At 42.1% G+C, this 11849-nt stretch overlaps 2 protein-coding genes across 3 annotated transcripts; both read right to left on the reverse strand.

Moving 5' to 3' along the window:
* Window positions 1–75: 75 nt before the first annotated feature.
* grwd1 (glutamate-rich WD repeat containing 1) lies at window positions 76–6222 on the reverse strand. Of its 2 annotated transcripts, XM_030073260.1 has the most exons (8): window positions 5953–6222; window positions 5700–5817; window positions 4767–4935; window positions 3989–4199; window positions 3148–3293; window positions 1526–1717; window positions 382–699; window positions 76–335 (listed from the first exon to the last, which is right to left on the reverse strand). In XM_030073260.1, the coding sequence occupies exons 1-7, from the start codon at window positions 6212–6214 to the stop codon at window positions 391–393; spliced, it is 1407 nt and encodes a 468-aa protein (XP_029929120.1). In that variant the 5' UTR covers window positions 6215–6222; the 3' UTR covers window positions 76–335; window positions 382–390. The 2 variants fall into 2 exon arrangements, with proteins under 2 accessions (XP_029929120.1, XP_029929119.1); XM_030073259.1 differs by having other exon boundaries at window positions 76–699.
* Window positions 6223–7674: 1452 nt separating this feature from the next.
* LOC115373237 (uncharacterized) lies at window positions 7675–11247 on the reverse strand. Its single transcript, XM_030071519.1, has 5 exons — window positions 10711–11247; window positions 10170–10276; window positions 9716–9787; window positions 9101–9247; window positions 7675–8884 (listed from the first exon to the last, which is right to left on the reverse strand). The coding sequence occupies exons 1-5, from the start codon at window positions 10721–10723 to the stop codon at window positions 8531–8533; spliced, it is 693 nt and encodes a 230-aa protein (XP_029927379.1). The 5' UTR covers window positions 10724–11247; the 3' UTR covers window positions 7675–8530.
* Window positions 11248–11849: the final 602 nt, after the last annotated feature.

Here is an 11849-nt window from a genome sequence, read left to right on the forward strand (position 1 = left end):
TTTATTAATAAATACAAGTCAAGTTTCTCTCTTTCAAGAGTAATATGGAGTCAAGGAGAGTAAAGAATCCAGAAGTAGTTTGAAAATAGTTTTATTTTAAGCATGCAATTACAAATGCATAAAGTAGTTCCAACATCTGTAAATCATACAGATTGAAAGATCAGTAGAGGTTATAACTCATCCAAATGAAGACTATGTTAATTAACGATTGTTATAAGAAAAATTACCTACTGTTTTCAGATGAAAATATATATATACACACTAATTACTACTCATTACACATACACGCCAAATATACACTCATGTACACTGACATAGTTGTCTGTTTCTCTCTCTCACACACACACACACACACACACACACACACACACACACACACACACACACACACTAGACAGATATTGTCCTGAACAAGTTGAATCCTGACAGGGCGGTGGAGATCAGTACACCAGGCATCTGTGGGTGCCAGTGGATCTCCTTGATCTCTGACTGACCCTGGTGCAGGAACAGCAGCTGGGGTGGCAGGTCCTTCACCCCCTCGACCCTCGCGCCCACATCAGATGACTCCACGGAGAGATCCCATTGGCTGATGACATCGTCTGCTCCCGAGGCGGCGAACACGCTGGAGTCCACAGGGTTCCACTCCACCGACGTGATGGGAGCGCTGTGCTGCTTGAAGTTAGCCACTGGCCGTCCCGACTGGAAGCACAGGTCAAACAAGAGCGCTCAGACATGACCGTCATTCTTAACACACAACACCTGAGCGTTTACAGTATCAGCCCTCACAGCAGCAGGGAGAATACTTTCTGTCTCTATTTCACAAGTAGCAACATGCAACTCTTTGGGTCAAGGATTGTGTTCGCAGACATTTTTTCAATGTAAGGCCAAGAGATTCCTGTGTTGGGAGGGACGCAACACCTGCAGCAATAACAGGTATACGATACAATAATAACAATTACAATTCAGTAGAGCTTGAGAAAATATAATTGCCCGAACTCAGGAGGTGCAAAACGTTGATTTTCATGTATTATTTATTTATACGTGTGTGCAGAGTTAGTTAACATTTATATACTTTTTCTTTATCCCAAATTGTGGTTATTTAATCAGTTTTTATTTTATCTCTTTCAACGGGTTCACTTGGGTTATTGTCCCTGACAAAGGTTGTATTTATGAACACAATGTTAATGTTCAATAAAAAATACTGATTAAAAAACAATGCTACATGTGTGCAGCACTGTTTTACTAAGGGTGTAATGCTGTGGAGGGTTATGATAACATAAACCAATCCAACAGGTAGATCTTCACTCTGTATGTATGACGCATCAAAGTAATACCTCATTATTTGAGAGCAGAACAATGCAGTGGTTGTTTGGCCGTCAACTTAATTTTCTTTTATTAGTCGAAAGATTAACAATGAACTCATTTTGGCCGAGCATTAGTAACTGAAGCACACATGTGTGCCTGAGTAATGAAAAAGATACTGAGAAAATATAGGCTGGAAAAATACTCCTCTGTTAGTTTTTACCTGAAACTGCCGAAGGTCCCATACTTTTAGGAGCCCGTCGTCCCCTCCTGACAAGAGGAATGGTTCACTCTTGTTCCAGCTGATGACATTGACATCTGATGTGTGTGCCTCATTAGCTGAAAGCATGGAATTAGGTGGGGCGCGAATATCCCAGATACGGATCGACTGATCCACTGAACAGGATGCAAAAACCTGAAGCAGAGGACAGAGCACAAAATCACATTAAATATTTACAAAACAAACCCTGACCAGACATTACATTTTTCCAAAACATGGAATTTACCACTACTTGTGAAAAAAATGTGTTCTCTAATTCTGTTAGGATCTCAGGAGCAGAATCTTTTTAAGAGCTGTGTGTATGTTCGTTTCTGTCCCCAGGAGCCCTGCATAAAGGGACAGCGTGTGCTTGTGTACCAGGCAGGACAGTGAAAATCCAATAAGCATCGACCATGTCGAGGATGGTCCACATTCCAGGAAACAGCTTCTGGCCCTTTGTGACTGCAAGGCCTTACCTCCGCATACTGTGCCATACCATGTATGTTGTTTCAAGGGTTAGAAAAGGGTTTCCATTAGCAGCAACCCTATTTAGTCCCTGCTTGGGAGGAGATATTAAAATCTGAGGTCAAGGAACTTTTAGGATGAGCTCGCGGGGCTGTCCCCTGATTGGCCCAAGCGGTGACTTAGAAACACTTCCATATGCGCTACCAGGGGATTCCAGAACAAAGCATCCGGCCAAAAACACATGGCAAAACAGTTTACACAGCAGGTTGTACTAACACATGCATGTCCTGATCAGCATTTGGGGAGCATTAAGTATGTACCCTGAACTCCTCATGTGACAAACTGGTGATGTCGGAGCGCTGCCACTGTCCCGGGGCTGTGGGCAAAACATGAGGGGAAAAAGGTCTCCTCATGGCAGCCATACCAACACAGCAGAACAGGGAAGAGTTGCCTGCTGCTTATGGGGGAGTCAGATTGTCAGAGTCTGATATAATCTTTCAACAAGCAGGAGTTCAAATAAGTTCTTTAAATGATGCCCAGTTTCATGACTGTTTGATGTATCTGACTTGGCTTTTATTTGACATACTTGGCAGGGATCTTGCCTCGGCCGCTTGAAAAATTGATCTCTAACACAAAAATATTGTAGATCTATAATAAAATACTATATATCAGTGGTTAGAAAAAACAAGTATTAAAGACAAGTATTAAAAAATTCACTGCCTGGAGCACCTCCTATCCTTGACAGCTGGTTCCATGCAGTGGAAAAAGAAACAAAAGGCAGCCCTGCACTTCATGGGCTCTGGCAAGCTCCAGGTTAAAGAAAGTTCCAGGTTCAGCCTTTGACAATGAAGAAGAGCCACTGGTGATTGTCTAACTATAGTGGCTAACTCAGCACATGAACAATATTTTTGCGCAGTGATTGTTTTTGTCACAACGGCACTGTGTTACCACTTTGCTTTGAACAGTTTCTAACACCAATGTGGCTTCGCTCACTCCAAACATGCAGAGCCCACAACCCTCTAAACCAAACAATATGGAAATGGAAGCTCATTTGTTTCTTAAACGCAGCATCTACCTCTGTTTGATCCGCTATGTTACCGCTATATTTTCTACAAACATACTGTGGCTTCAGTAGGTGACCACTGCAGATCCTCCACAGACTTGCTGTGGGAGCTGAAAGGCCGCTGGTCGATCTGCCATGACGTCCCTCCCTCCCGCGGCTCCCACACATGGATGTTCTTCTTGCAGTCACCACTGACCAGACGACCTGTTGACAGATTAGAGGCATAAATTATGAAAACTTTAAGCTTTAAATGTTTCATTCCAGTGCCCCTAGAAATGAGTATTGTAGTAATAGCATACATTCACTCGTCTCCATAGCAGGGCTGAACAAAAACATCATTAGAAATTCTGTGGTGCTACAGAGAAGCCCTGACATTCAAATCGTACTCTCCAGATGCAAGAAAACATGATTGTTTAGGGCGGACCTCGAGCAAAAAATCAAATCATCCTGAAATCAGAATGTCTGTCAAAAATAATCGCAATATGATTTTACCACATCATTCAGCCCTACTCCATAGCCAGAAAAGAAAGGAGAGTTTGTTCTGCGCCACCATCTGTGATATCACACAAATGTGCAGCTTCACAGAGAATGGTCAGAAAATAAACAAAAGACAAATATGACAGAGATCAGGATAAATTTCCAGAGATTGGGCTGGAATATAATAAAGGCTCAGTTTGATGCTACATTTCGAACGAGCACAAGTCACTTTCCCACTCGCTGTCAGTGCAGCATCTCTGGGTTGGACACCAGTATGGCATAAGTCAAAATTTTATTTCTGTGGGTTGGTCTCATTGCTGCCAAGACTAACTCACTGCATTTGGAGCAAACAGTGAGCCAAATATCACTGGATTTTCTTAAACCACTCTGTAAATTTCAGTGTTGGAAAAAGACTCTCTTACCCGGTACTTTAGGCGACCAATCGATTGCGAAGCCTTCCGTCATGTGGCCTGAGAAACTGAAGAGGGGCGTTGCTTCTTTCTCCTGTTTGATGAAAGTTGCCATAGCAGCAGAACTGTGGACGGCCTCCGTCTGTGTTCGCAGATCAAATATTTCTACCTGTCCCTTCTCTGACCAGACAGCAGCCAATGACTGCTCTGCACGCTGGGTCACCTGAAAGGAAAGGAAAAAATAGTCATTTTGAAGATTTTATACTTTATGAGAGTTTGCATATACACATGTACACTCAGTGGCCACTTTATTAGCTCCACCTGTACAATCTAATGCAGTTCAGTGCAACAACTCTGCCATAAAGTCTACCTTATAAGAAAGTTCATAATGTTCAGTTTTTGCGTATATTGTGGAGAATTTGTAAATTTAATTCTATGTTTATTACTGAGCTTGTAGTTTGCAGATGTCTTGTACTGGACTACATTATATTTAGAAGTCTTTCTATTTTTTTGTCCTCCCTATTTATATACATGGGGAAGACAGAATAGTAGAAACACCTCTCAATAAAATGCAGTCCAGTGCAACAGCAGCACTAACTATGAGCTCAGTGGCAAGCATAAAACTGAATGAACACCTCTGTTACTGTGACAGAAAGAAAGCCTGAGCATTATAGGCATCATAAAATGAAACTTTATGGCAGAACAGTTGTATTGGATTGTGCAGGTGTGAATAATAAAGTGGCCACTGAATGTATATATAACATTTGCTTATAAACGGTAGACAGCATACTCTGACTCTGTTAATCCCTCCATAATGAGGCATCATGGCCAGCTCCATCTGTGGCTTCTTATCTTCATCCTCCTCATCCTCACTCTCTTCTTCACTCTCTTCTTCGGCATCTTTCTCCTCTTTCTCTGCCCCTGTTCCGTAAAGGTTATGCATGCGCATAACAAGAAGCCTGAGAGAAAGTATAAAAAATGCATGTAAGAGGACATAGGCAGCAAGCACACTGACGCATGGCTTCCTATATTTCAGAGTCTCAAGAGATTCTTTTCACAAAATCTCTTGGATAGAACTGCAATAAACAAGACGTGGTTAACAGGTTACACCATACTACAAGGAAAGCCTCTGCATATTTAAACCTCAACAAATAAATTTAAGGCATTCATTTGTCTCTTCAACTGAGAGAAAAAACAAAAACAAAAACAAAACAAAAGCAACAACTCATAACTTTTAGGCCCATTCTGATTACTTTGCATGTAAACTACCAAAGACACACACAGTTGATGGTGGTATAATTGTTTTAGCAGTAGTTGCTGTGTTAGCTCAGCTGCATTAATGTATTTATGCATTTCTTTCTAATGTTCTCTCCCCTTGCCCCCTCATCTTCTGTGTGTGTGTGTGTGTGTGTGTGTGTGTGTGTGTGTGTGCTACCTCAGTCAAGACCTCCTGCTGCCTCTGTTGTCATACTGTCTGCTACTGTGTTTTCTTTTGCATTAAGACTGTATGGTTTCGGGTAGGCACCTACTGCACACCTGTCTGACCATGAAGGCGTCTCCTCTCTCTGTGGTTCTTTTCCCCTGTAAAACTTTTTTTGGAGGAGTTTTGTCTTGCCCGGTATGAGGGTTAAGTCAGGGTGTTTGTGTGTGTGTGTGTGTGTGTGTGTGTAAAGCCCTTTGTAACTGTATATTGTGGTGCTGAGTTTTGAACCATACAGCTCACCTGTTGCTGAGAGCAGTGTCCGCCTGAGTGCCAGCACAGACCACCATGGACAGGGGGAACTGCTCCCTGCCTTCTCCATCCCCATCTCTCATGACGTCGAAGCTCAAACACGGAGCACCTGACATTAAACACAAACACACCATGACAGTGAAAACTCTCCTCTCACATCTGTGGGGCTCAATTATGACTAGCTAGTGCTGCATTATGGGTCCAGTTTTGTACATGATCTGTGTTAGAGCCGAGGACATCTTGCCTGTTTGACACTCGTGGTACATGCGGTAAGCCGAGCGGTCCATCTCCAGCTCCTCTCCCGGCTGGAGTGGCTCTATCCCGGGTACATACACTTTCTTCTCCCCTTCTTCTTCCTCCATTTCTTCCTCCTCGCTGCCACCGTCGTCCATCTCCTCCATCTCCCCATCGTCGGTGGGAAACGTGTCTTCCCCGGGCGCAGACATGTTGAGAGAGGCGCAAGTTTGCTTACTTCCGGTGTATTCGCCACGTGGTTTACACATCATGCGCGCTGTGTGTTGACACTCCTCCTCCAGCGCTGCCGCCTCGCATTCCCACCTCTTCCCCCCATTTACGGGAATTCAGCTGGCCTCTCTGGCGCTTGGCTCGCCCAGCCTTGTTGCCAGGAAAGATCAGGCTCTGTTTGCAAGTATTCCTCGAGGAAATGACCGTAACTAAATGCCCAAATTTGAATATCTGTGGTCGGGTGGTATGGCTGAATCTCAGGGGAGGCTTGTGGGACATTTTCCCTCACAGAGAAACATATGGTGCCTAGTGCTATGGAGGTCAAGTTGGGTCATTTTTAAGGAGTCATATTAGGGTTTGGTGCATATACATTGAGGTACGGCTCTCCCATACTCTGAGGGTTATTCATGTGTGTGTATTCACCCATTTAACCCTAAAGGTGCAGGATTTGATTGTAACTGGAAGTAGCTGTCACACAGACGCCTGGCACTGACACTGCGGTCAGTACACCTTGTCCCAGTGATGGGGACCAAGGATCTTGGCAGCCTGCCTCAACTGGCCAAGAACAGTATAGACTAGTGGGCACCGTGAATATCCTCAGTACTTCAGTGACGGGTGCTGGAAATTGGTATGACAATGCAGCAGGCACTTTGCTTGCAATATGTCCTTGCGGTCGTGCGACAAACAAACCATGCCCTGCACCATGTGCTAAGAGCAGGCCACAAACCAGAGGGAATGTGCAGAGGAATGCCACATTTTAATTTGCTTTGTACAGAGACTCTATTCGCAAGGGAAAGATGATATAATTATTTTCTATTTTTATTTGGACTGTTTTTGACGGTGAACATACACTTCCATTTCTTCTCCATTCTGTGATTTACTGAAAAGGATATCCTTTTTTTTATAATATATCAGTGTCTTAACTGTCTGTACAAACTGTGGGAAAAGGTGGGAGTTCATAATGAAGTGTTTATATGTATTATGAAACTGTAAAGAGAGCTCAGTGAGGATAATGATGCATTGAGCACATGACATGCGTGGGTGTGTACATGCAAGGGCAAGTACAAACATTAAACTGTGTTCTTGGCATCTCATGAAGCTCATGTAGTAATAAGTGATCCTAAAGTGGATCTGGAGCCCCGGTCCATCCAGAGTGCATTCTTCACCCATCTGCACTTTGTCTTTCAAACACTCACACAGATAGGACAATCACACTGTGGTAATGAATGATTCGCCCATGTGGAATGAGCCCTACGTGGTCGTAGCGGTGATAATGCAGAGTTAAGCTGGAGTGGCTTTGCAAAATACACAAACTATTTCCTGGGACACGGCGTTGCAAACACTTTCTTCTTGCTAAATCAAACAAACTTTTATTCCTGAACAAACAGCAAAATGTTGACCCCAAAGCAAGAGCCAAAGTAATTGTGATAGTTATTGTAAGATAACGCCTGCGCTAATTAAACTGACATAAAAATAATAATGCAAAAAGAGCAACTGACTATGTATCTAAATGGCTTTAATTTACAATTATGTACAAAAGTAAAAGTCCATAAACAAAAATATCTTACATTTACATAACATTCATTGTAAACAGTGATGAATTTCACATCAACAAGACAATGGCAGTGTGTGCAGTGGCTCGCTGAGCATTTTTAACAGGTGTTAGCATAAGGAGCATAGCTAGCTGGAGCTACACAGGATGGCTAAGAGATTATAAGTGCGGTACCAGCTGTTACTGAGCACTGACGTGCACTGAAGTCAGCTATATCAACTACCTTTGGACATTTAATGCAACCTGCACATGTTGCTTCATTACAGGCATGGGACGATATGAACATTTCATGTCATGATTATCCTGGCCAAAATAATTGCGATTCATGATATTATCCCTATAATCAACAAAATATGCTTAAAACCTTTAATATGGCTCTAAAACATACTATTATCACTTTACACTATGTTTTGTTAAACACATTTTTATTGAATTACAGTTAGGATGCATCCTTTTTAGTGAGAAACAAACAGACTGACTCTCACCAACACTGCAACAGTGGACGACTGTTTCTTAACCAGCCAGCCAGTTTTTTCAAGTCACTCATTTAAGGATATCCACAACTATCCCGATCTACAATTATCCCGATAATGGAAGTTCACCATGATCGACTTTTTGCACGTTTTTTTTTTGTGCGATCCGTCATAAAAATCCTATATCGTCCCATCCCTACTTCATTATAACATGATAACATAGCTCACTGCATTACAACACAAACACATTATGATGGACAATAGACAATCATTCAGTGCCAGAAAATGTTTTTGCATTTTGTGTGCATCATCAAAGGGACCCATTTTACTAACTATGGCAACAACCACCAATATAGTCTAAATAGCAAAGGGCTCCAGAAAGAAGCGGGAAATGAAAGAGACAGTGGACCACCATTGGACGGCGGTTGTGTAAGGTCCATCATCTTCTCCTTCAGTCCTTCCTCCACTTTAATAGCTCGGGTTGTCAAATGTTTACTTCTTGATGAAGAGTTATCCTCTCTCTGAACTTCGGTGGGGGCCAGAGTAGGGATGGAGCATGTTTCAATCGAAGCTGAGCATCCAACCTCTAGCCACCGAGACAAAACCTCTGAAGTTTGACTGAGAAGCTTCTCTGGAGTGGAAATGATTGAAGGGAATTTGGAGAGATCTGTGGCCTCCTTGAATTTCTGAAAAATGAGGAAAGAAGAGTCAAGGCAAAAAGTCTAAATAGAATTGCACAAGAAAGTAAAAGACAGATTCCATGTGACAAGATTTGCCACTGATCTACCGCATAACAACAACAAATTTCTCTGACAAACAATCTCTACAATGTGATTCAGACCATATCATTGAAAGCAGTAAAAACCTGGTCATTATCTGCCCTATTTAAAAAATAATTATACCTGTGTATTTTCGGTCTTATTTAGAATTGTGTCCAGTGTTTGTATCAGTTCGACGATGAAGGAGTGTTTAAGGTGTTCATTCCAGAGGTTTCTGAGAAGCACATGCCAGGAATCAAGGAGGACGGCAGCAGCGGGGAACACGCAACACTGCAGAGAAAGGCACAAGAAACACAAAAGTTTAGGTTAAAACCAGACAGTCACTGACAGCTGAAAATCATGACTACTTGGGGGAAAAAAAGAGCACATCATCTCAAAAATAAATGACATGAGCTGTGAGAGAGAGACAGGGGGGTGGTGGGGGGGTCACACCCAGCCGAACACTGACAAGGTCCTGAACAGCTGAGATGTTTCCCACTGACATTTTGCCCCCCTCTCTCCTCTGTGTCTCATACTTAAGGACCCCATTATCAGGTGTAAGCTAATGCCTATCCTGTAAAAACAAAAAAACAAAAAACAAAAAACAAAAAAAAATGAATAAAATAAAATACTAAAATGTCTCATCGGATAAGAGGAGAAAAAAACTGTAAGACTTAAGTTCCTGAGACTCGTTTATTGTGTATATGTACCAGTCCTTGTTTGATTTTTTTTCTTTTCTGACATGATGCAATGACTTACCGGATCAGTGTCACACAACATGCTGCTGTTGTAATGGTGCGTAACATTGTAATCCCTCGGAAAAACTGTCCGCTACGAGGCAAAAAAACAAACAAAACAAAACACAAAGGCAAACATGAGAATAAACCGATAGATGAAGAAATAGGTCAATCACACTGTGAGCTTGACAAGAATAATGCATGACTGGTAAAGTATGAGGTAAACCACTGAACCAGGCACGTGTATGATGAACAGAGATGTTCATCATCATTGTGGCTTATCACATAATAAGACAGAGATAACACTGTTTGGATGATTTAATCTGTGTAGATAGGAGTTTATTTTGAAAATGAGGTCTTCACCCTTTGATCACTAGTACACATTTACAAAATCTATACCAGTGATGGTACTTGGAAATTAACTTCATATACACACAAAATCAGAGGAGGGCCAAGTAAATTCCTGTTGGACTTACAAATCCAGTTGGGTTGGAGTCGATAGTTGATTTAATGTTTTTGACAACCTCCCGGTCAAAGTTACATCCATCACATTGGACAGTCAAGAATGACAGCAACAGCAAAACTGTTTTTGAGAGTAAGAAAAAGAGACACGGAAGTGGAGAAATTCAGATTAATTGGTGGAAAATTTCTGTGGTTTGCGGTTTATGTTCTACATACTTACTACATACTTTCAAGGAAACATCACATCATTTCCTGTGTCAATTAGCTATTTGTGTGGGAGCTACGTTTTACAGACTCATGTTGAGGCACTGTCAGAATTATGAATGTCAAGACTATGGAAATACGAAGTCAAACGACATGCTAATGAAGCAATGTCAGTATTACGAGCCTCAGGACTTTAGAAATACAAGTTAAATCACAAGCGATGCCACAAATTTGTGTAGTGTACTTATTATTAAAGTTAATCAGTTTCATTATTCTGTTATTTTTTTTATACATTTTTTGCAAAATAAAGTTTGCAAAGTGCGTTTAATACAAAGAAAGTTCATGTCTCACCTGGCAGTGACATCCTTTTATCTTTCTAAGAATGGACACTTCTCCATTTCTCTTGCTGGGAGCAGTCACTCTGCAGAGAGGCTTTTCAGTATCAGTCTGTGAAAGGCAAAGTTTCCTCTTCTGTGGTTTCTTGAGGTCTTTGACACAGAGAGCGTTGCTGTGTCTTTTTCTTTACTGCTCAGTCTCCAGCCTTCTTGTTGACATCTCCTTCTAGTTTTTTCCTTTTGTGTTCCTTTGGTACTTTCCAAATACTACGTTCTTTATCCTCTCACGCAATCCTGCTATCTCACTTTGGATTTTCCCACTTGAGCCTGACTGGCTGCAGTGTCTCCCTGCTGCAGCTTTTATTATGCCTTTCTTTTTCTCTTTCTCTTTCCTAGCTGACCCAGAATTTTCCTGACCAGCCTAATTTGAATCACTCCTTTCTCCTTCGAAACTGCTTAATGGATAGAGCGACAGAGACACAGGCCTGCTCTTCACTCTCCCTCCCTCTGGGCAGTCTGTGTATCCTCACTCAGACAGAGGCTGGACTCAAAGTGAAAGTGCTTGCTATCAAATCTGGATTGCTTGTCTTCTCTCTTTAAGTCTCCGCCCCTCCCATTACCACACGTTTTACCTCACTATTGACTGACCCAACCCCCTCCCCCTGCTCACTCTCATTCCCTGACCCCCACCCCTTACCCCCTTTCCTCCTCCCTCCACATCAGGCCCGAGGAGGCTTAGTCATGCATTTGGAGCGTATGTTTTTCATTTTGACTCTCCCCCACACCTCTGTGCTTGTGGATCCCATTGCTTTTCCCCTCCAGAGCCAGTGCGCAATACCCATCCTGTTTATTCACCGCATAACAAGGGATTTTTTTCATAAATCAAGAATCTAGATTGAAAAAAAACCTGGCAACAAAGATTGCAACACTTCAGAGATAAAACTTGCAAGTCATGCAGCGTCTGAGACGTATCTTTAGTCATTAGTGAGGTGGATGGTCTGATGATGATGTCTCACTCTGCACAGCTGTCATCACCCTATCGTGCTGTGTTTTTTCCTGTCATGTCAAGTTATGTTGCATCATATTGTGTGATAGTGTCAGGAGATGAGTTAATCAATAAAGGAGGGAAGCACACAGTTATTTCCTTGTCACACA

This window comes from Myripristis murdjan, chromosome 16, assembly GCF_902150065.1.
Source record: "Myripristis murdjan chromosome 16, fMyrMur1.1, whole genome shotgun sequence".
NCBI classification, from domain to species: domain Eukaryota; kingdom Metazoa; phylum Chordata; class Actinopteri; order Holocentriformes; family Holocentridae; genus Myripristis; species Myripristis murdjan.

Bases quoted from the DNA above. Each gene is read 5' to 3' on its own strand.
- grwd1 (XM_030073260.1), bottom strand. From the start codon at position 6,214: ATGATGTGTAAACCACGTGGCGAATACACCGGAAGTAAGCAAACTTGC. The intron at 1,718-3,147 runs GTATGTTTGTAG...CCTCTGCTTCAG, and splicing joins GGTCACCTACTGAAGCCACA to GTTTTTGCATCCTGTTCAGT. The intron at 700-1,525 runs GTAAAAACTAAC...CTGTGCTTCCAG, and splicing joins GGGACCTTCGGCAGTTTCAG to TCGGGACGGCCAGTGGCTAA.
- LOC115373237 (XM_030071519.1), bottom strand. The intron at 9,788-10,169 runs GTAAGTCCAACA...TTTGCCTCGTAG, and splicing joins ACTCCAACCCAACTGGATTT to CGGACAGTTTTTCCGAGGGA. The intron at 8,885-9,100 runs GTATAATTATTT...CTCATTTTTCAG, and splicing joins ATAAGACCGAAAATACACAG to AAATTCAAGGAGGCCACAGA.